The following is a 23,887-nucleotide window of genomic DNA, read 5'->3' as shown; positions in this document are numbered from 1 at the left end:
CACATATATATATATATATATATATATATATATATATATATATATATATATATATACACACATATATATATATATATATATATATATATATATATATATATATATATATATATATATACACACATATATATATATATATATATATATATATATATATATATATATATATATATATATATATATATATATATATATATATATATATATATATATATATATATATATATATATATATACACACACACACACACACACATACACATGAGGTCTGACAAAGTTCCAGGACTGATGTTTTTTTTTTTCTTTTCTCGATTATGTAGCAGCACTGGCTTGAGTTTTGTAATTTGTGTGCAGCGTAATCTTCCTGTCAGTACTGTGTAGCCATTGTAGCGATCCGTTGTTTTATAGCTGCATGCGAGTTTCGTTAAAATTACAAATGTTGCGTTCATGTTCTGAAGATGAACGACAAATTTATGCAACAGAGAATCTTCGAGTTTTCGGTAAAATTAAACCAAAGTGGCGTGGCCATTTTCGACAAGTTGAGGCTTGCGTACGGAGAAGACAATGTCAACATCACATGTGAGTGGATTAAGAGGTTTGCGGAAGGGAGAATGGATGTGCATGAATGAAGCGTGGTCAGGACGCCCATCAAGTGCCAAAACGGATGAAAATGTCTTGAGTGAGAATGTTGCTCCGTTCTGACAGACGCCCAAAACTCCAATGAAAGTAACTCATTTTGCATCAACAGAAGTGATCTGCGATCAATGAGCTAAATGGCCTTTTCAGACGACGTCTTCCAAGGGTGCTTTGATGCATGACAGTGACGTGGGAGATTACTTTGAAGGCGACCACTAAACGTAATTGATATGTTTAGAATCTACCTTGCCTTCATTCATGTCACTTGTTTATCATAAGGAAAGCTTTGCAGAAAAATTATAAAATAAAAAAATTGGGGTTCAATCCGACATCTTGGTTTCCAAATAATTGCATTCCCCAACAATGCAGCACATAACAGGTCGAAAGTAAACTGCTGCGTACCGAACTGTGTTGCAACAATCAACCGAAGCTCCCTCATTTCATCGTTTATCTGTTATCAACCAATAAGAGGTAGAGGCAATAGGTGAGCTTGACTCAGAATAAATATCTGTGCCACCTGGCTAACCAAGATGGTGGATTCAATATCTGTTTTTTCCTCCCCACAGATTTATTTGCAGTCAACATATGACTGTCTCAGGTCTTACCTCAGTTACTTGCAACCTCATGTAAATATCTATTCAGTAGTTTTATGTTCTACGAAATGCAAGCAAGAGTTATTTACTTCTCGTCCTTTCTTACTAAAAGTGAATAGTCACAAATGGAGAAGACAAATGCAAGAAAATTAAATATATATATTTTTTTAACCATTTCCTCAATTCATCTTCGGACTTCATTTTTGTTGTAATTATCAGTTATCTTTCAGAAGAATAATTGGTCAGGAAAAGCACTTTCAGCAACTCAATCGAATTTCTTCAGCTGTTTCTTGAAAAGCACTGGAAGTAATGAAAGCAATGCAAATGCCATGAGGATGAAAATGGAACTCCATGAAACAGCATCACCAGCTGTGGTGAGCTGGTACAGCGTCGTCCCTGCTTTGATTGCAACAAATGAAGGTGGTGCCACTCCTATGGAACAGAACAATAATATTGTTATCAAAAAGGCAATCATTCAAATGTTAGGTACATTTAAAATTTTTATCCAGTCCCATTCTCCCAGAAGCTCACCACTATCTCATTTCAACCTTTTTTCATCCCAAGCTGTGATCTATTCAGGCTAATGTAAACTGTGACAACAACATTGACCAACCCATGCCACTGTCAGTATGTTTAACATACTTCCACTGTTGCAACACATTATCGAGAGACGAGCGAAGCAGATACAAAATTTGTTTGCTTACCAATGAAGGTTCCAGTGAAGAATACTCCAAGAGGGACATTAATGATTGGTGAAGTGATGTTTATGAACCAGTTAGGAAGAAATGGGGTAACCCTCAGAAAAATTATGTAGTTTAATAAGTGCTCCTTGTGTTTGTTCACCTGCAAGATATAAACGATTATTAATTTTTTAAAAAGGCAATGAAATGTTACATACTAAGTTATCAAGAATAGGGTAGGGGTGGGAGAGGGAGTTTGGTGCGTCGCTTATGTACAAGACTTCAATTCAAATAAGACTCAAATTACATAAAATTAATAATTACAACTTTCTTCAACTCCAGAGGTTGAACTCCAAATTTTGAGTTGAAAAAAATTTCCGTCTTGACCCGTGACACCGAGACACCGAAGGTTAAATCCAAAAACAAATTTTATAGTTAAATACAAAAAAAAGTTAAATACAAAAACAAAAAAACAAATACAAAAAAAAAAAACAAAAACAAATCCAAAAACAAAGTTACGCATTTCATGCATCCCAAATTTTGACTGCATATACAAAGTAACACCCCAAATCGTAAAGAAACTTTATTTTAAGAAACGGATATGAGCACAATCAAAAGGACGAAAGAAATAAGTTTGTTGGCTTGTCCTTTGGCACTGTAGAGGCCTGAACCCATGAACACATCCAGTTCTGTGCATATAGCATATGTGGCACCATATTCCTGCAGTAAATGTGTTCCATACTGCAAGATGACTTGTGGAGAGAGTGAGTGCTGAGTGGGTTTCTTGTATACCAGTGAGATATTTTCTAGTATGGAACACGTTCACTGCAGAAAGTCGGAGCCACATGCCGTACGTCCTGAAACACCTCTGCCTGTAAGAGACAGAATGGGCTCGAGCTTCTTTCCTGGAAACCACAGAGTCCTAACATGAACACGATCGAACACTTCTGGGAACGTGGATCAAGACCTGTGGAACAGCTGACCTCTCCCATATAACACGCAAAATGCTGCAACAAAATCTACTCCCAAGAAACATCTGCATCAGGTTGTCATGCAGAATATCATGGATTTTTACGTGCTCATGGGTTCAAGGATGTCAGAGCCAAAGGACACAATTCAAGATACTAATGTATTGTTATGTCTGGGGGGGGGAGGGGTATGCATTCAAAGGGTAATTAAGATGTTTAATTAGGTATGCCATGCTGTTCGAGTTGTACCAGGATCTCGATGTAATAAGTAGCAATTCAGTGGTGATAAATTGTCTCGTAAATGTCCATTTCTTTAAGGGGGAAATGATAATTGTCACGTAATTAAATAGGGAGACGGGTTAGGGTAAGTGTTTATGTGTATTCCCAAGTAGTATTCCCAGTAGGCTTGCCATGACGTGTCAGAACGGTGCTGATGATGGCTCCGCCCCCTGGATGATGATTGGCAGAAGGCGACAGGCAGAGGGCCAATAAAAGGGCTCCATTGGAAGTGACGAGGACTCTGGAGTACAAAAGCAATCTGGTTGGAAGGGGAGGGGGAGAAGTAAGAAAGAAAAGCTCTCGTCGAGGCGGGTCTCTCAGAGCTCTCTCGGGCTGCGCTTGCTCGTTCCTGGATTCGTCGTGCCTCGTGCCTCACCTCTGTTGGCTCTCGAGTTCTGCTGGCTCGGAGTACGGGACCGAACGGTGGGCAGACCTGCCTCCCTCTCCTGCTTGCATCTTGGCGCTAGAACTGGCTCCCTGGTGGCTGTGAGCGGTCTTGGGCTTACACCAGGAGGTCGACAACACCAGGAAAAAACACCGCGGTGGCTGGTTGGAGCTCACAGGCCGGGAACCGCGGTTCTGCATGGAAGGTTTGACGGAACCGCTGCACCACCGTGTCTCCTGCCCCTGATGGGTGCAACGCCAGTTCATCCGGCACCAATCCAGTGACTTTTGCGTCGACACCACGGGCAAGCCTGACCACTAGCTACGGTGTGTGTGTGTGCGTGTGCGTGCGTGCGCGCGCGCGCGTGCGTGTGTACCTGTCGCCTTCGAGGGTTTGAGATTTGTATATCCGTTGGAATTGTTTGCGTTTTCCCCCACGCCCGAATCCACCCCACCTTTCGTCGAATCGCCCACGGATCCCTCCTCTTGCCGAGTCTTATTATCGTTCTCGTTAGAAAAATAAACATTATTAACTCAGTGAAAAGCGACTCGTGCCACCTTCCTCGTCCCGTTTGATGGAGAGCGATTAAAACTGCCATCCTTGGGTTATAAAAAATAAATCACCTCCATCGTTTCGGCTCATTCTACGTTGGCGGGACCGTTCAAGTCCCGTGAACGTCACAGCATGCAGTAGGATGCAAAAGTACGAGTCCACTTGAATCAATGCCAAGCTCTCTAAAATCAAGATTTCAAACCACGAATTTGTCACAATATTGAAGATATGTATCCATATTATTTAATTTATTTTGATTATTATTGCCTGACACTTCGTCTTGACAGAATAATTAAAGGGTGAATACATTTGAGAGAAAGAGAAAATTTATGTGAGCAGTCCGATTATGCTCTGGAGTGCATTTACAACACAGTTGCGAAAAGATAGACTCAAACATGATCCATAAACCAATTAAAATCAATCCCAGATGCAGTTGAGGCAGATAGCTCATTAGATACCCTCATGAGATAGCCAAGAGCTTGCGTTAGATAGCCAGCTACATTTAAACCATATACATCATACTCCTCTGGATTAAAGGTCAACGTCTTCCACCCCAAAGAGTACTAAACCAACATCTAGGTTTTTCTCCCTTGTCTCACAAATTACGTACTGTCTATCAGGCTGGGATTTTCAGAATGAAGATTTGTATCGATGAGAATAAAATATTGCAGGTTTGAAATTTAAACCTTGACCTAATTATAAGGTCATGACCCGATGAAACATTTTAACTTTTTCACGGTCGGGGAAAGCTCATCCTTGGCGATCACTTTGTGATTGCAGATATCTAGTTGTCGTGTAGGTGTTTTGAATTTGTCAAATTTTTGCATTCATGTTCTTCTCTAATGTATACAGGGGTTTGTTTGTTTTTTGGTCTCAAATTTCTCTCCTCGTCTGAAAAATATTTATTTGTACTTCTCCTTGACATGTCTGATGAGGGATATTTAAAGACACCAATGTTGGGTTTTAGTATTTGCTCTGAATAAGGACTTCCCTCCCAGTTGATTCATACCTTCCCAGTCAGGAACAGTTTCAATCATATTGCACTTCCTTGCATTGAAATTATCAGCTTTTGTTTTAAAGAACCACACTTGTGGTTGTCTAAAAGTTTTAAATTTGGAACTGGATGGCATTTCTTTATTTTGAGATCTGAAGCAGCAAGTCCTTGACAAGAGGCAATGATGGTGTTCAGTGGAGTCATACGTAGCTGCCTCCAACATAGCAAAGCCTTTTCTTTGTAAAAAATAATTTTTAAATGGCAGCAACATCTGTCTGGCAAAACAAAATGCAAGGATGGGAGTGAGGTGTGCACCGACATACATGCCCGGCCCAGGAGGCTACTCTTTCCGACAAGTACTTGTGCACAATCGGTCTTCCAACGAAGTAAGAAAGTAGGTAACAGAAAGATGCACCAATTGCAGAGCACTGCTCAACAGGAAGAAACAAGAAGTGTCATTTAGTGAAGCATTCATCACAACTTTGAATTGCATAATGGAGTTGAAAATGTGTTTTCCAAGATGCAACTGTGGTGTCATGGAATCAATGCATTATAAAAAAAAATTATATATATATAGTATATATTAAAACTACAGCAAAGCATCATCCAACGCAGGTTTTTGCAACGTGGATTCGTTTATATGCATGGGCATAAATGCAATGCTAATTTCCCGACCCTGCATAAAACTTGATTATACATGGGTTTGAATGAGGTGCTGTGACCACGTCGTGTGCGGGGGTGACTTCTCCCATGACTTGGGCTGTTTTGATTGTATTTCTGCCACGTCTGAACGATGGGATATGTAGAAAGAAATTTATTGGAACTATTGGTGAGTATCTGAATCTATCCTACTTAAATTTATTGTCCGTTATTACCTCGGCCACTGAAGCTCACTGTCTGTGAGCAGGATATCTCAAAGTTGTGGACAGATTTGGACGAAACTTGGTGGACAGGTTGGGTTTGTGACAAGGACAAATCGATTTGATTCATATATATATATATATATATATTTTAAGTAATTCTTCACCTTTGAGAAATGGGTCCAAAATTATATATAGCATGATATTTCAAAATGTTGTGAATGGATGATGGAAAAACTTGGTGGTCGAGTTGGGTAGGTGACACGAACAAGCTAATTCGATTTTGGTTAGGGTCTGGATACAGATCCGGCCTATCACTGGATACAAAACGCAAACTGTTCAACCTGGTTATACGTGTGACATACACTGTCAAAACAATGCTACAAGTGAGTGGACAATTTTGATGACAACACCAACCTCTTATCGAAACTTTGATTCAAAGCAAAGCAAGGGATGGGAACTTTCGATATGTGGTTTGCAACAAAACTAGATGATAAAGTGTGAGCATTCAGCATCTGGTGCAGATATTTAATAGTTGCGTGGCATCATTAATGCCTCTCGTTAAATGTTGTCCTCAAAGTACAGTTCCTTCCCCTTTCCCACTCAACCATTTCATTTTCTTACGATGAACATTTTAACACAATTCTGCATCAAAGTCTGGTAACCGTCTTGAATGAATTGTGAAGAAAAACGTGTGTTAGTCATTCCTTACCAGGCAAACGAGGAAAAGTGCAAGAGGAAAAGGATAAAGAAAACCAGACAAGATGCTGAGGAAAATTGAACCAGGAATGGCAAATGTCTGCAAGCTGGGCATTGGTGTCGGTGAAGAAAAACCTGTAACAAGTCATCATGGTATTCTTGTTTATTTATTTTTAAGGAACCCTGGTCCTTCACTACTCGTGTGGAGCAATGAGGTCGGAGAACAAAACACTCGAAGCATAAACAACAACTGTCGATATCTTATTTTCACCATGGTTACATCAACAGTACACTTGACTGATGTTCTTACATTGTAAAGATACACTTATGTCTAATAATGTCTTTGGCCTGCACGTGATGCTCACGAGTTCCTCTATGATCGCTGGTCAAAGAAAGTCAGTCATATGAGTGTTCCTTTGGGATCAGATGCCATCTGATATCATTGCTTTTTGCTTTGTGGTTAAAACTTTATCAGAGCTGAGCAGATAGTACTGTCACATCGACGCCCCCCCCCCCCCATTCAAAAAAACGTAAGCGATGCTCAGAGGGAATCTCACACGATGAAGTCGTTTGCCGCGAAGATGGCCAGCTTAAGGCCACATTTGGCGAGAAACACCCCGAGCGGTGGTGGCTGCTTTGAAATTTAATGAGTGTGTCTAAATGTTCAGGGTCAGGGGAGAACTTCAATTCTCTTGACGTAAACATGTACCGCATAGTTGTGCTGCTGGTGGGAGTGGTTATTACAAGTCCTCGTGAAATACACAAATTCTGAGAGAAGTATCACATCTGTAATCCTGGAGGAATTATCCCATTCTTAAGGACGAGGTTGCTCACCAGTAATCACTATACGCAGCAACAGGAAGGGAAACTAAAACCCCCTGGGATGCCACATATACAACAACCATTCCGACAAGACTGAGCGAAATATAAATCACAGGCATGAAAGGATCGAGGTCTCAACAGCAGCAGCTTGTGGAGCAGGATGTGCTGCGAGCTCAGTGAGTCAGGTGTTCTCATCAAAAGTCTCTCTGACCGTCTCTACCATGCATTCACGCGAGCGCTGAGGGCATCCCCCCCCCCCACCCCCGAGGCATTCATGTCGGCCCTCCTGACCACTCACAGGCTGTCCCACGCCGAGCAGCAGCATCATCCAGGCCTAATCGGACCATGACCAATCATGTGTCGCCTGGCTCGTTAACAATTAGGGGCTGCCCTGCTGGAGCTTCTTCCTCTTCCCTGGAACATGAGGGGAGAGGGAAGAGAGAATGGGTCGACGTGCCGCGGTGTGGTCACTGAAATACGAAGGTAACTCTCGTCCAGCTCGACATTGGAGACGTGAAGAGACATCCGTAACCTTTCTGAGCCACTAAAGGTTACACAGCCACCCAGAGGTGCAAATCCAAACAGGACGACTTGTCACTATCCACGTGTCCTTAATACGGGGTTCAAAAGTCCTATAATCTACTCAAACACAAACGGGGGGTCTAGTCCTCATTTTCTAACAACTGACCGTCCCATCGCTCAAACGTAACAGTACCCCAATTGACTTCAGTTTCAGCATATCAAGTTGGTGCGCACCAATTTCCATCTACAATAAATAATTATAGCAAGTCCATATCTGTGACTTCATTCAGTGGCTGAATAATGAAACCATACAAATCTTAGATTTATTACCACAGTCAGAGTGGTGTCATGCTTAGAACGTGAGTTCAGAGTCTAGAAGGTTGACAGTTTGAACCCCAGCCGAGTCGTACCAAAGACATCTAAAATGGGATGCGCTGCATCCTCGCTTGATGCTCAGCAATTAAAAAAAAATAGAGCATGGAAAAAAAAAATAAAAAAGATAAATTCACCATTTGTGGGCAACCCTTGCACATTGCTCTTTTTACCTAATGGCCTCTTCCTCTTAAGGGAACTCGTATTTATACCTCGTCCTTTGACAACAATTTTAACCGAAAGGAACACTCCCGTTACCTGCTACAAAAAAAAAAACTGAAGTTAAAACCATCGTTCCTCCAAAACATTTTATCATAGAACTCCGTAACATAAACAGTGCGAAGTGAGCGGACATTAGCCAAGCCACGAGGAATGCCAAAGGATAAGGAAAGCTCTTGAGGATAAGGGTGTTAAAAAGTCATGCCACTGAGGTGGGGACCACACCCCAGTTGTGGGCCATAAATTGACCCATTCACCCTTGCTATATAGATGTCTACTTCATGACCTGGAAAAAAAAATAAACTTCGACAATGGCAGCAAATATCAAAAAACAAACCCTTGGAAGTGGAGGTTTTATCGACTGAGGGTGAACAAAAGTATGCTAACTGCCGTGGGAAGAGATGTGGAGCTGATGTTTTGGGCGCGAGCCCTTCAGAGGAGCAAAAGAGCTCCGACGAAGAGCTAACATCCAGAAACGTCAGATTCTCTCAGTTCCGTGGCAGACAATACTCCTTTGTCAACTTTATATCAACAAAAAACCGATTGTTCAAATTGTCTGCAAATGCAAACCAACACGGGTCTTAACACAGATAGATTCCTCAGTTTCAAAGTAGAGATACTTCACCGGTAGCTAAATCCTAATCACATAGTTCTTTTGAGGCCTCGCAGCACAACACTGAGCAGCTGAAACATGGTCTGCACAAAAACGGTCAAACGAGTGTTGACGACACACTAAAATGAAAGGCCTCACGAGGTGGATGAGGCATAATAACCATGACAACTATTACTACTAATCCATATGCCCAGCTAAGGGGCATAGCGACACCCTTGGTGGAGGGGGGGGTGTTGGTTGACTTTTTTGGGCTTCGTTCCTTTGGGACAGGGGGAATGCGAGGTCAGGGCAGGAATTTTGGGAATTCTTGTTGGCCATGGTGCCGGCAATTGCTCACCTACTCTTTCAGAAGTTATAAGAACCATAGAGCGAGACAGAACTCTGCAAACCTCTGGTGTCGATGTCACTTGTTAATCAAGCGCTGCCTTTCCACACACCTATTCCACAAACAAAATACGTCCAGGTTGTATTGCACGATTACAAATGCTCCTAAATCAAGCTTACCATCCCATTATAATCACAAAACAAACTTACAACGATTCGAATTACAAACCAAACTCATCATTGCAATTGTAAATAATCATCGAGAGGAAATACCACCCGTTTTCCGCATGATATTTAATCCGCAAAGTTGAATTTAAAATTCCTCCCACGTCGTGCTTCATCGGGGTCCCAATTCACTCGTGCGAGAGTTCTCACGACAAATTCAACTCAAAATCGGTGACCATGGTAACCAAATCCGTAGCGTTCTTCTTAGAACCTACCGCAACGTCGTAGTCCAGTAGTTCCGTCACAGGAATTCCAGTTTCAAACCCATAACCATTCGCTTCGTTCAGACGCGGGACAACAGTGACCCATTAGGATACAAGATGTACATTGTGAAGTACATGACCATCACTTGTATGTAGTACGTGTCTTTGTATTTTGACAAAACCTTGCCAAGGGCCTTCGCATCGTCCAAATCCTTTGGGACTTTGATCTTCTCCTGCTCATTCCTGCACGACAACATGCAAGTGCAGGGACACTGCCATTGGAATAAACCGTTTGTCGAAACGATTCGAGGCAATTTAAAAGTCATTGAAGTTTTTGTTAAACAACAGAAACCAACGGGAGGGAGAAGTGGGGAAAGGAACGGCGTAGTCATTTGTGCGACTCAAGAATGCAAACCAAACACTTCAGATGGAAAAGTGGCAGCTTACTCTTTAAGAGGAGGGAAGTTTTTGTAGATCATAAGAATGAGCGCAGCTGCGGCCAGGAAGACTATGAGAAGAAGAAGCAAAGATTTTCGTGTTGACGTCTTCACATCTTTTGATAAATCTGCACCACAAGCAGGGAAAATAATAAAATAAATGAAATCACTTTGCTCAGGTCAATGCAACATTGCTGATACTCCCCACGCTGCTCAAACAAACAACCTTACAGCAATTTCCCTCCGTACACGTCTCATTGAATCAACATCTTACGAGGGAGGCAGAAGCATAGATCGAGATTTATCCCACAAGACAGAACATTTAATGCAGAGCCTCACCTGGGGTATTATCGAACACAGTAGATGTGAGAACCAGTGCAGACCCACAAATTGATTTTACTGTGGACACAGATGCTATATTAAAGTACATCGAGACAGAGAGACACACACACACACACACCTGTATTTTTTTTTTAAATCAGTAATACACAAGGCTTACCAGAGAAACTCTGAACATACCACCTACCAAGTATTGTTTAGTCTCACAACCCATCTCCAGAGCCACACATGTTCATTAACAACTACTGCTGTTATCACCAACTATTGTGGCATGCAGGCCCGCTAGGGTGAGGGGTTAACACCCAATAGGTAAGTGTTTGGTCAAATGGATGACCGATTAATACACCAATTAGAATGTCCTGATGGTGAGCGGTTGTGTGGTCCACCTTGATCAATCTCTGAAAGGCACCGGTAGTTGTTGGATGAGGATAAACACCTTGACTAATTTAAATCCCCCTCCAGGGAAAACCTAATGAACTGGAAGACAGCTTTGGCTCCTGCCAAGGTCACCGAAGGGTGAAGCCTTAATAAGAACATTTATTGTCGAATTACCTTATCCAATTGATCAGAAGAGGATGTGGAAGACGAGGGGGTCTCGAGTTCATCTTAACTAAACTTACCGTCCCAACCTACGTGGTTTCACACACTTCAAACCCATATTTACAAAAGAGTATCGAAACTCCAATCCCCTGTCCCCTTGAGATCTTATCAGGCAGGAAGAGAAGATGGCACAAACCAAAACATACAGGCCTTTCAAGAAGACAAATTGCAGCATTCTCTACACATAAACCCGATGCATTGACCATGCCCCCCAGTGGATGTCACCTGTTCCAGGTGGTCATCTAAGCCTAAATCACAAGAACCAAATGCTTGGGCTCGACGCCCTTCAGACCAAATGTCGGATGACCTCACACAAATTGCAACAAAAGCAAACTCGACAGATTTTGATTCCTGGATATGTCCTCGGCGACAGGAAAAAAGTCCTAAGGGATTCTTCGGGGGGAAAGTCCTGAAATCATGGAAATCCACTATGGCCGTCACCCGGCTTCGTGGAAAATGAGAAAATTATAAAGATTGAATTTTAATATGTAAATATGTTTTTCTGCATTCAAATTGTTTCTAGTTATGGTCAGTATATTGATATACAAGAATAATTATAAAAAAGTGAAATGTATTGAGGGTAAAATAAAAAATTATAGCTTTATTGTCCAAAAATGTCAATTTTTTTGTCCCAAAATTTTTTTTTTTTTTACCTGATACTGATTTTGGCTCCTGGACAAAAAAAAAAAAGAAGAAATGTTGAAGACACAAGATGAAATCAAGTCTATGGCAATACAATATAATTATGTAAATCATTGAAACATGACAAAATTCACAATTCCACTCGGGGCAATCACATGTGCCTGACGAAGGTTTCGAAATGAAAATGAAAATTCGCATTAAACTCAGAAAGTACATCCATTATAAACTTACTATACATGTTGAGAAAAATCAAGCATATTAAAGTTAGAACTCGACAATGTCGTCATCATCGTCATCATTGTCACAGGGAGTGTTTGTGCAGCCAGAGCCCCTGCAGTTTCCACAAGCTGGAGTGCACTCAATGTTGTGCTTCTTGCGTGTGCATCTCATGGCGCGACATTCAGCCTGGCAGTTGCACCTAATGACACGTAACATCTTTTCAGGAACTGGAGCTATTGATGTCTGAAGTGGCACAAAACCCTCGTCACACTTCTGCCAACCCCAGTCTGTCGGAAGAAGTTCATCTGCACATTCCTTCCATTCTTGGGCTTGCAGATACACGCGCCGGCTGTGATACTTTGCTGCTTCTGATGTTGGTGGTAACGTCTGGGGTTGCACGTGAGAGGAGCTCCAAGCCACCATGTCCCAGTACCGCTGATACCGGAGGGTGTCCAGGGTGTCAGTTGACTTTCCGTTGTTGATTATCACCAATGTTTTTTCTCCTGCATCTGCCACATCACATACGGAAGCTGGCTATGTATCAAAAACCTTGGCCTGCTCACGGAATGTGTTGTTTGCTTTGAACTTTTTGAGGGAAGCTCCCTTTCCAATCCCATGAAGACGAGATGTCGTGTCGCACCCAAGAACTGCATGTAGAAACAGTATGTGCTTGCACATGTCCGTACCAATCATTTTCTTTGTAGCCTTGAGGTTCCAGATGCGAGGCTTCTTCGTGTTCTTCTTTGGCTCGGGACAAAAGAAGAGGTCATGGGATTCTAAGCTTGCATGGTAGCATAGGAGGACGAGGGATTTGTGTCATCACCAACTAACAGTGTTGGTGACAGTAGCAGACTGCACTGCCTTCAGTACAATCAGGAGATCAGCATCCCCTGAGGCATGGTGTGTCTCACAGTTCTTCTTCTGAAGCTCTTCACTCAACATAAAAATGAATCGCTGTTTATTCTGCCTATTGGCAAGAAACTGTTCCTTCTTCATTGTGAGACGCATGTCAGCTGTAAATGTCACAGTAGTGCCAGCATTCCCTTTAGACCGTCTCTGGTGTGACATGTCCTTCGTGTTGGTACTCTCATAACCATCAAACATGACTATGGCATCTCCCTACTTCTTTGTTACATAATCAGTGTACTGCTGGCATATGTCTCTGTATGTAGATCCACGAGACCATGGAATGCGTTGAACAAGTGCCCCGCCATCCAAAACATACTGTTGCCCATCACTGGGGGTATCGGCTGGGAAATCGGATCGAAGAAGATCCCAGATGGCATCAGCAAAGACTGGCTTGTGTGCTTCTCGGAGCTGAAGAGAGGCATCAAAGAGGGCTGGTGGATAGCTGCACAGTTCATATTTGAGGCCAACTCCAGTTCTTCTGCTGTCTGTGCAACAGTGATCAGTCTCTGGAAGAGGAGTTGTGGGTCAACCTGGACTTGCTCTCCATCAATCTTGACAGATGACTTCATGCCGAGGGTGACAACTTGGTCTTTCCTCTAAAATGTGTACTCGGCAGGTGTTTTCCCTTCCATATATTTCAATATTTTGGCTCCAACAGCATGTGCTGTATCGACGTTGACGGTGGGGTGTGCATGAACTCCAGTGGCAATGTTCCTCAGACGTGGATCACTACTGAACGGATTCCGTTCCTGTAAATACTGAAGAGCTGATAGTGTGTCCTTCCAGTCACGAGATTGGTTTGCCTTGGACATGTCACTTCTTCTGCTCTCCAATGTTGTAGTTCACACCTGTGAGCTCCTGCATTGCCTGGTTTATTTCTGCACAGGTAGGCATTGATAGTAGCTACACCAGCCGTTGTTGCTCTGTCATTCCTCGCCCTCGTGTGAGCCCCCCGCTGGTCTTCAAACTTCTCATCAGAACTTGTTCGATGATCAGGTCAGATGAAAGACCTGCCCACAGGCGATCACTTCGTCGAACCACATGGAACCCCTCATCAAAACGTGCACCCTTTACAAAAATAATCACTAAAAAAAGCTTTGCCGTGCACCCTCACGCAGGGCAGCCTTGAACGCCAGTCGAAGTCTGCAGGGCACCGAGATCGTCCGTCACGGGTTTAGACCCTGGTGTTGTTAGTGACCGACCGTGCCTCACTTGTTGGCGGCACTGATCATACCCACACGCGCACCACACGCTCGCTTGCCGAAGCACTGGAAGGGCGAATTGTCTCTTCGGCGCTGGTCAGACACCCGCTTCTTGGTCGCTTCTCTCGCCCTTTGCTTTTTCCTCTCTCCTTTTGCTTTTCCTCTCCTTTTGCTTTTCTCTTCAGAACTTATCTCTCCTCTCAGAAAGTCCCTCTTTCGCTTTTCCTCAATTTTTTATATCTCAGAACGTCTCTCCTCACAGAATGTACCTCACGCTTTCTCTAGCTCGTTTTTATATCCCCGGGCCGTCTCCACGGAGTGCCGTCTGCCCCAAGCTCACCCCACCCCACTGGGGCACAGTTACCATGACAACCCGTGCGCTCTCAAAAAGGCGGGCGTCGAAGCTCACAAAAGAAATGTGTGTAAACGTGTCTGTCGTAAAGAAAAAAAAAGCTTCCCATAAGAGGGGATCTATCCTTTACCCTTCTCAACACATCACATTTAAGATCCCATGAGACATGGGGATGGGGCTAATCTGAACATGCATTTAAGGAAATAACTGTCTGAGGACCTGGATACATGTGTGGATGCCTTCATCAGACCGGATTCTAAAATCCATAACACTAGGATATGACCATGCTGGACCAATGAAGGAAAAGATGAAAACAAGCTGGGAACATTTCTACACAAAACATATATTTACAGTTAAGCGAGGAAAGGTATGTGGCACAGTGAATGGGTTTAATGATATGTACAGCAGGGATATCAAGGAATTAATGGGGTGCAACAAAAGGCAAGCAATTCACAAAAGCAGACTTATCCAGTTATATCTTCTACAATCTTAACTTATGCTACGACAGGCGCTATATCTCTCTCACACACACACACACACACACACACACACACACACACACACACACACACACACACACACACACACACACACACACACACACACACACACACACACACACACACACACACACACACACAGTCTTCATCTGCTCTCTTCCCTTCTGGCTAACGGCCTCGCGTACCTGGATTTAAGGAAATAACTGTCCACGGTCAGCCGACTACGCAATCCAGTACACTCCGCTTGAGCGATCCCACCTCAAGACTCGGCGCGTTATCTCTTGCTTCATAAATTTGCCGGGGCTCATGGAAACGTGTGTTCCGCACTGGTCCCAGAAGAACATCTATTGCACATCAACTCCGAGTGTAGATGCAGCGACAGGCAGACAACGATGAGCAGTGAAATGAGGGTGGAGCAGGGAGGCAGAGAAGTGGGCGAGGCAGACGAAGTGCAGAGAGAGCGAGAGAGCGAGAGAGCGAGAGAGCGAGAGATAGAGAGAGATAGAGAGAGATAGAGAGAGATAGAGAGAGATAGAGAGAGATAGAGAGAGATAGAGAGAGATAGAGAGAGATAGAGAGAGATAGAGAGATATAGAGAGATATAGAGAGATATAGAGAGATATAGAGAGATATAGAGAGATATAGAGAGATATAGAGAGATATAGAGAGATATAGAGAGATAGAGAGAGAGAGAGAGAGAGAGAGAGAGAGAGAGAGAGAGAGAGAGAGATAGAGAGATAGAGAGATAGAGAGATAGAGAGATAGAGAGATAGAGAGATAGAGAGTTATAAGCCCTGAACGAAGGATGGGGTGACGACTCAAAGTAACGTGCCGTCACCCAAATTGCGCTCATTCATTAGGTCCTGGCCCCGCCCTGCCAGGCTCCTGGGGCCGGAAGCGGTCTCATTCACACATCCGGCGCGACATGACCCAGAGCCTCACACCGCCTCGCGACCCCCGTCCTGCCCTGTTCTGGTGACTGGACGAGGATCGCATTCGTCCCACGCGCCTATTCGGGGCATCCCCGGTGAGACGCGGCTGGTGCTGCCAACGCACTTGGCCTGTCCCCACGCCACTGCTTGGTGGCAAACCGTATTGATGCTGATGTGCGAGGAGGCGCGTGATGATTTTTCCCATGTATGGGAGATGTTGGTGGTCGAGGTGATGAGCTTTTGGTGAGTAAAGGTTGAGGAAGGTAAGACGTCGCTGTAAATTGGCATGCAGATTTGAATGAAAGGGCATGCCATGCGTGTGCCTGTTCATGTGGTAATTCTCTCATAGGGCCGCACAGGTGTCTGTCGTGTATGTGTGCTTGCTTCGATTTGCCTCATGGATAAAAGGAAAGGGTTGGAAGGAAATCAGGATTGAAGATAGAGATATAATTGTTGGACCGAGCTCTAAGACCCACGCAACGCACTTCCTCTCGTTAATCCAGTAGACATGAGGGGAAGGTCTAACAGCACGAAGCCGAACAAAATAACTGCCTGGGGATCACTGTATGTTGGGTGCCATTGCCTCAGGAGGCATGCGGTTTTGCAAAACACTTGCACCACAATGTTCCCTCCTTGGTTGCCAATTATTACCACTAACAGCTGCTATGCAAGGTAATGCACGTGTCCCTCTATGCCATTGCCTGCTCACACACACACCACAAAATGAGATGTTATTTATTATATTTATACCTGAAACCTGAAACCCCTTATAAAAAGTGGGACCTCAAAGTCCCTGTAATATCCATCTTATATTCCCCATGTTCCCCGCCCCATCCCTCTCCCTTCCACAGATCTCCTAATGTCTGTTCCCCACTGTTTTGAACTTCAAACTCCCACCCTCGTCTCATGCCCCCTCCCTCCCCTTGCTGTGCGTTGTGTTCGCTCTTACACGAGCCTCGCCAAGGTATACAAAAAAAAAGTTGAACACTTTCCACTCAGTTCATGTGCTTCCCTTCATGGCCATGCCGAACTTTGCACCAAACAAAGAAAAGTGAGTGATTAATTGTGTAACTAGTCACAGACGCTGTTTGTGTTGTTCACCAGTTTGTCTGGCTCAGATGGCACCTGAATGGACATTTCAATAGACTAAAATAGGGAGCACACGATCCGCACTACTACAAGCACATACGTGCGTTTGCTTCACAGGATAATTAACGTGCTTGTGGAAAGTTGTCAAAACACCATCGTAAGTCACTAATTAAATTGTCAGCACAAGGATTCTATTCAAGCAAATTTCAAAGTACGGTATTTGTAAAATGACTGGCTTTTGAAAGCTCTCATTTCAACAAACACAAGCACTGCTCGATGCACCTTTTTAACAATGAAAGAATGACCTTTGACATTGCCAGTTTTGAACAAATAAATAAATAAAGGCTTCACTCACCAAACTTACTCTTCAGTTGCACAGTTGCTTCAGAATTCTGAACCCGACTCTGCGTCATGAGAAAGAAACGCATGATTTGTCCAAGATGAGCCCTTGAAGAAAGAATGGAAACAAAACATTTACGGTTCTGTTTTGTGAATTTACACAAGACAACGCAATGAAAAAAAGTTTTTTTTTTTAAATGTCCTACTCAACTCAATAATTAAAACAATAACTATTTCAAGAAAATGAATGGGTCTGGATCCAAGTTCAATGTGGTGAAACAAAGATCATCTGATAATAAAACAAGGATCGAAACAAGGATATTTTGCCTCGCTCTCCAAATGTTATGCCGATGGCATCCAAGGCCAACTCCACACATGGCTTACTGACTTCCTCCACTTTCAAAGCGAGGAACGTGCGGCTCTCGCCAGAATCCTTTCATATCCTCTCGCTGTCAAGGCCAGAGTGTCCCAAGGCAGTGTTCTGGGCCCAGTCCTATTCCTGATCTTCATAAACGACTTCTCAATCTCTGGAAAATCCTCTATCGATTTGCTGACGAGTCGACCCTCTGCCATGACATCTCTCATCCTTCAGACAGGTAGGCTGTAGCTTCTTCCCTCGATTCAGACCTTTAAAAAAAAAATAATCATAAGCTAGTCAAACACTTGGTTTCTTAACCATGTAGTTTATTAACAATCTACTCTTGAAGAAGTTCAGCCACTTAAACTTTTCGGTCTATCAGTCATGATCTTTCTTAGGCAAACCACATTTCAAACATGGCTTCCAAAGCTAGTCGCCAACTGCGCAACATCCGTCGTATAAAGTCCTTCCTTGGCACCCTGAACTCCTATCCACAAGGCTTTAATCCACAGCTTGATGGGATTCTGCTCTCCCCTCTGGGCCGGCTCCCCTGCCTCACGCCTTGCTCAGCTTAACGCCGTGGAAAGCAATGCCTTCAAGATCATGGCAATCTCTGACAATGGAGCAGAGTCTATGGGACTTTCACTTTCGCATCACAGACAGGTCGGTGGTCTCTGTCTTCTACCGTATGCTTTCTCGTCTTGCACCCTCTGCTTCTTTTCCTTGCTTTGTCTCACCCTCCCCTCCAGGTTTCTGAAAAAAGCATGTGGTCCAACAGCAACCCCCTTCTGGTGAAACACTCAAAATCCAGAATTACAGCTCACCTCCACTCATTTGTTCCTCTTCCTCCCCCCCCCACTTATGGAACCAACTTCCACATTCTCTTCAATCTCATTCTTCCCTCCGGTTCTTCAAGACAGCCATTCACCTCCATCTAAAACAATGATCTTTTCTACCCCCACGTCAATCACCTCCTCCCTCCAAGCCCACCTCCTTCCAAGGTTATGCAAGGAAAGGAAACCATCACATGCATATCTCATTTATCAACAGGGAAGGTCAGCACTCCCCTTGATAAAGACGGAAGAGGCTCGAAAGAGGGCCGATACGACATTAGAAAGTTAGGGCATTGCCACTTACCTCGTGACATCTTCCACGTTTAAACAAACTCAGTGGTGTAATGGTTAGAGCGTCCACTCCGAGTCTGGGAGGTTTGCGGTTCGAACCCTGGCAGAGTCATTCCAAACTCTTGAAAAACTACCTGTGCTACTTCCTTGCTTAACACAGAATTTAAGAAGGATAGAACACGAGCAAGTAACCATATATTGGCAACTATAGCACAGGCTTTGACAAGTCCAATAGCCTCGTACTGCGTCGAAGTTTCATGGAAGGGAACTCATTAATTATCAGCATTTCATCACTCCTATGATTTATTTGATGCTGGTATGGGCATCATGGTACATGCTGGCTGAAGGCACCCGGCATTCTCCAACAAGATTGCCCTCTGAAAGGCGACTTTCGATCCCCTTTTTCTGAAGATGTTTTACTTTGATATTCTGTGAGTAAAATATTAAATATGGGGAGGACGTGGTTTTGATCGGTGAGGTGGAGGTAAGTGCATTGGCCTGAGGTCAGAGGTCAGAGGACAGGTGTATAGGGAATGCATCTCATAATAATGGAGACTCCCTGAGGAATGACACCGAAGAGATGGCTCATTCAACTGTCAAATCCATTGACTTTGATGACATGGGTCCCACTGCCAATAGAGGCACCAATGCATCACCAACAACCTAAGGAGGAAGAAGAGGATGTGGAAAAGCAGATTTCAATGGATAAGTGCAAGGCCACGCAAGAATGCATGAGTGGTTATAAAGTGTGCTGGGTGTTGTATGTGGACGGTATCCAGCTAGGCCTTGTCACGAGTGGAGTCAACCGTGGTGCCATTTGTAGAGAATGAAGTGAGAGAGGGGGACTACTCCAGAGACAGACATAAGGCATCACCAAGTTTTTAAGGAGGGAGACAAGTTTGATCGTTCGATCTCGAGGTTGACCAAATGTTATTTTCTGGCTCTTTTGATGCGTTTGGTCTTTTTCAAGCACCGAGGACAGGTAACCGTAGCACCGTGCAAGCCACTGTACTGTTGAGATGTTGAGCATGGTATAGCAGGGTAAGGCTGCTACATGTTGAGAAGGAACATTTTGAGGGTACGAGAAGAGGGTTACATGTGCTCCCTTGGAAAGAGCTGACATCTGGGCAGTCGACATCAGAAAAATGGGAAACCTTGAAGGAGCAAATATGAGGTGAGTGTATGTTTATTGCAGGAAGGTGTGAAGGTAGAGGCAGAAAGTGATGAGCAGGGAGGAAAACAGTGAAAGTCAATGCATGAAGGATACAAGAGAAGGCACGATTCATCATGTCTATGTACAAAAAAAAGAGTGGTGTGTGTGGGTGTGTGTGTGTGTGTGTGTGTGTGTGTGTGTGTGTGTGTGTGTGTGTGTGTGTGTGTGTGTGTGTGTGTGTGTGTGTGTGTGTGTGTGTGTGTGTGTGTGTGTGTGTGTCATGCTTTTTGTGGAGTTCTCCTGGAGCTTTCTGATGTGGAGTGTGATTAACTGAACTGATCGGCACGATCTCCCGAGTCGATTATGTTAATTAATTACAAAGAAACCAGAAGAATTCCCATGTTTTAAACGCACGCCATGTTGAGGTGTATAGGACAGCTTAACCGGTCCTTCCACGGCATGGCACTCTCATTATAAAATAAATAAAAACAACCATAACACTGTAACAAACTGTACATTAATTAATACCAATAATATTATCAATAGTCTATCTATAATTCCAGCAATCTCTGTGTGTCTGTCTGTCTGTCTACGACCGCTGTTTCTCGACAACCACTGGTCCGATCAAATTGAAACTTGTCAGGTATATTGCTGGGGACCTGAGGATGTGCCTTTTCAAGATTTGATATTAATCGGACAAGTGGTTCCCAAGTTATGGCCATTTATTTACCAAACCATGACAGGACACGGTGCTATGACGTCACAATTCTTAGTTTGATATGACGTCACAATTGACGCTGCGGACCTGAGTATGTGCCTTTTCAAGGTTTGATATCGTTCTTCTTCATCCGTTTCAGCTGTTTCCCAAGTGTTTCCCAAGTTATGGCCATTTATTTACCAAACCATGACAGGACACTGTGCTATGACATCACAATTCTTCTTCGTTTGATATGACGTCACAATTGACGCTGGGGACCTGAGTATGTGCCTTTTCAAGGTTTGATATCGTTCTTCTTCATGCGTTTCAGCTGTTTCCGAAGTGTTTCCCAAGTTATGGCCATTTATTTACCAAACCAATGACAGGATAAGGTGCTATGACGCCACAATTGACATCACAATTCTTCTTCTTTGTTTGATATGACGTCACAATTGACGCTGGGGACCTGAGTATGTGCATTTTCAAGGTTTGATATCGTTCTTCTTCGTGCGTTTCAGCTGTTTCCCAAGTTATGGCCATTTATTTAACAAACCAATGACAGGACAAGGTGCTATGACGCCACAATTGACATCACAATTCTTCTTCTTTGTTTGATATGACGTCACAATTGACGCTGGGGACCTGAGTATGCGCCTTTTCAAGGTTTGATATCGTTCTTCTTCATCCGTTTCAGCTGTTTCCCAAGTGTTTCCCAAGTTATGGCCATTTATTTACCAAACCATGACAGGACACTGTGCTATGACGTCACAATTCTTCTTCGTTTGATATGACGTCACAATTGACGCTGGGGACCTGAGTATGTGCCTTTTCAAGGTTTGATATCGTTCTTCTTCATCCGTTTCAGCTGTTTCCCAAGTTATGGCCATTTATTTACCAAACCAATGACAGGACACCGTGCTATGATGTCACAATTGACGTCACAATTCTTCTTCTTCGTTCGATATGATGTCACAATTCTTCTTCTTCGTTTGATATGACATCACAATTGACGCTGGGGACCTGAGTATGCGCCTTTTCAAGGTTTGATATCGTTCTTCTTCATGCGTTTCAGCTGTTTCCCAAGTTATGGCCATTTATTTACCAAACCAATGACAGGACAAGGTGCTATGACGCCACAATTGACATCACAATTCTTCTTCTTTGTTTGATATGACGTCACAATTGACGCTGGGGACCTGAGTATGTGCATTTTCAAGGTTTGATATCATTCTTCTTCATGCGTTTCAGCTGTTTCCCAAGTTATGGCCATTTATTTAACAAACCAATGACAGGACAAGGTGCTATGACATAACAATTGACATCATGATTCTTCTTCTTCGTTTGATATGACATCACAATTGACGCTGGGGACCTGAGTATGTGCCTTTTCAAGGTTTGATATCGTTCTTCTTCATCCGTTTCAGCTGTTTCCCAAGTTATGGCCATTTATTTACCAAACCAATGACAGGACACCGTGCTATGACATCACAATTCTTCTTCATTTGATGACGTCAATTCTTATTCGTTTGATATGACGTCACAAGCTTCCAGATTTATTTGAGTACATCCAGCCATTGAGGACAGGCACACACGAGTAATAATAATAATAATAATAATAATAATAATAATAATAATAATAATATAGTATTGCAATTTGGCAAAAATAACAAACATCTGCCATCTGGGCTTGGTGAAAGACAAACGAATGCTCAAGCAGAAAAGCAGGCGGGTATGCCGCAAGGCCGTGAAGACCAATGGACCAACGAGGTCACAAGTGCATTCGAAAGGAGGCGGTTATGAAGGGATATGATGGAGATGTTTAAGACAATGGAAGATATCGACAAAATAAGTGCACAATAATTTTCTGCATTGTTCCTTATCCTTGTAATTACTACTCATTGGCTATTCCGCTCCAAATAACATTCGTCGGTATAAAAAAAAACCGTGTTATCATTTCAAAATAACAACAATAAAACAATCCTTTGTTATTTTTTTTTTTTACCTCAGCCGAGCGCGCGCGGGCAGCACATCACTTTCTGGGCTCCAAACGTCTGACGGAGACTTCCGGTTATTCAGTCAGATCGCTTCATCACGTGACGTGTCCGATGTGAGGTAAGCTGAGGGTGTGAATTGAACATTTTCTCTCAGGAACGTGATGACGTGTGAAGTTTCGATTTAAAATGCGCCGTTTTCTCTTTGTTACACTATTTATGCAAAATAGTTTTATTTGCGATTAATGATCGATCCGCACGAAAAAAAAAATCATACGATTTGCTCCTCCGTGTTGTTGTGCGTGACAGTTCTTGTGGAGAAGGAAGCACATCGTCGTGTGTCGAAAGCACACACAGCCTGTCTGAAGTAATTTTCCAGGAATAAACAAATAAACAAACAGACAGCTGGGACAATAATTTAAGATAAAATTTCAAATTGTTTATTCAGGCGGTGTATAGGTGTGAAAGCGGTGCAAAGTGCGCCTGCATACCAATTGTGTTTCGTCGTTTTAATTTTTTTTTTTTTAATAATAAAAGTGGAGTAAAATTTACTTCTCGAATTTAGAAATAGAAGAATCAGTGTTTTCTCCCGACTTTGTTATTTGTTTTCTTTTGGGGGAGGGTCAGTGTGTTGTTCACACTATGGAGTGTGTTCAGTTGCCAAGTGTGTTGTGGAGCGTTCGCCACGTGGTGTCAGCGCTTGCTCGCTGCTTGGTAGCTGAACACACCCCTGATGTGCCAGGGGTGTGTTCCGTTAGCAAGCAGCTTACCACTGATTTCCAAGCCAGTTGTTCCGTATCAACCGCTTTGCAAGCAACGCGCCGAACCGCTCCGTAAGAGATTATGAGAGGCGCTTCGTCATGTCAGCAACAACGGCCGTCGAAGTTGGATCATTGAGCCAAGTAGTGGCAAGTACAATAACAAGATGAACCACCCACCAATGACAGTGCGCTTTCTGATGAAGCCACGCGGCCGCCATATTGGGACTCCCTCCCGACCAACATTTCAGCAGTGAACTCGATACTCCCAAGTCTGATCGATAAAAATCCCCCTTTTTA

General features: G+C 43.2%; 1 protein-coding gene and 1 non-coding gene across 3 annotated transcripts; one reads left to right on the top strand and one right to left on the bottom strand.

Annotated features, from left to right (window-relative positions):
- Positions 1-258: 258 nt before the first annotated feature.
- TMEM41B (transmembrane protein 41B) lies at positions 259-22,991 on the bottom strand. 2 transcript variants are annotated; one of them, XM_085884178.1, is made up of 8 exons: positions 22,841-22,991; positions 17,532-17,614; positions 10,394-10,511; positions 10,061-10,189; positions 6,660-6,753; positions 5,411-5,515; positions 1,934-2,072; positions 259-1,661 (listed from the first exon to the last, which is right to left on the bottom strand). In XM_085884178.1, the coding sequence occupies exons 2-8, from the start codon at positions 17,593-17,595 to the stop codon at positions 1,495-1,497; spliced, it is 816 nt and encodes a 271-aa protein (XP_085740304.1). In that variant the 5' UTR covers positions 17,596-17,614; positions 22,841-22,991; the 3' UTR covers positions 259-1,494. The 2 variants fall into 2 exon arrangements, with proteins under 2 accessions (XP_085740304.1, XP_085740303.1); XM_085884177.1 differs by having other exon boundaries at positions 17,523-17,614; positions 22,841-22,990.
- Positions 18,898-19,024, top strand: LOC147024350 (U6atac minor spliceosomal RNA). Its single transcript, XR_015059665.1, has one exon. It is a non-coding gene; the product is annotated as a U6atac minor spliceosomal RNA (small nuclear RNA).
- Positions 22,992-23,887: the final 896 nt, after the last annotated feature.

Source organism: Eptatretus burgeri, chromosome 6 (assembly GCF_056783735.1).
Source record: "Eptatretus burgeri isolate ZD-2024b chromosome 6, Ebu_testis_v1, whole genome shotgun sequence".
Taxonomy (NCBI): domain Eukaryota; kingdom Metazoa; phylum Chordata; class Myxini; order Myxiniformes; family Myxinidae; genus Eptatretus; species Eptatretus burgeri.
Note: the sequence above shows the minus strand (reverse complement) of the source record. Positions and strands in the feature narration are given on the sequence as shown.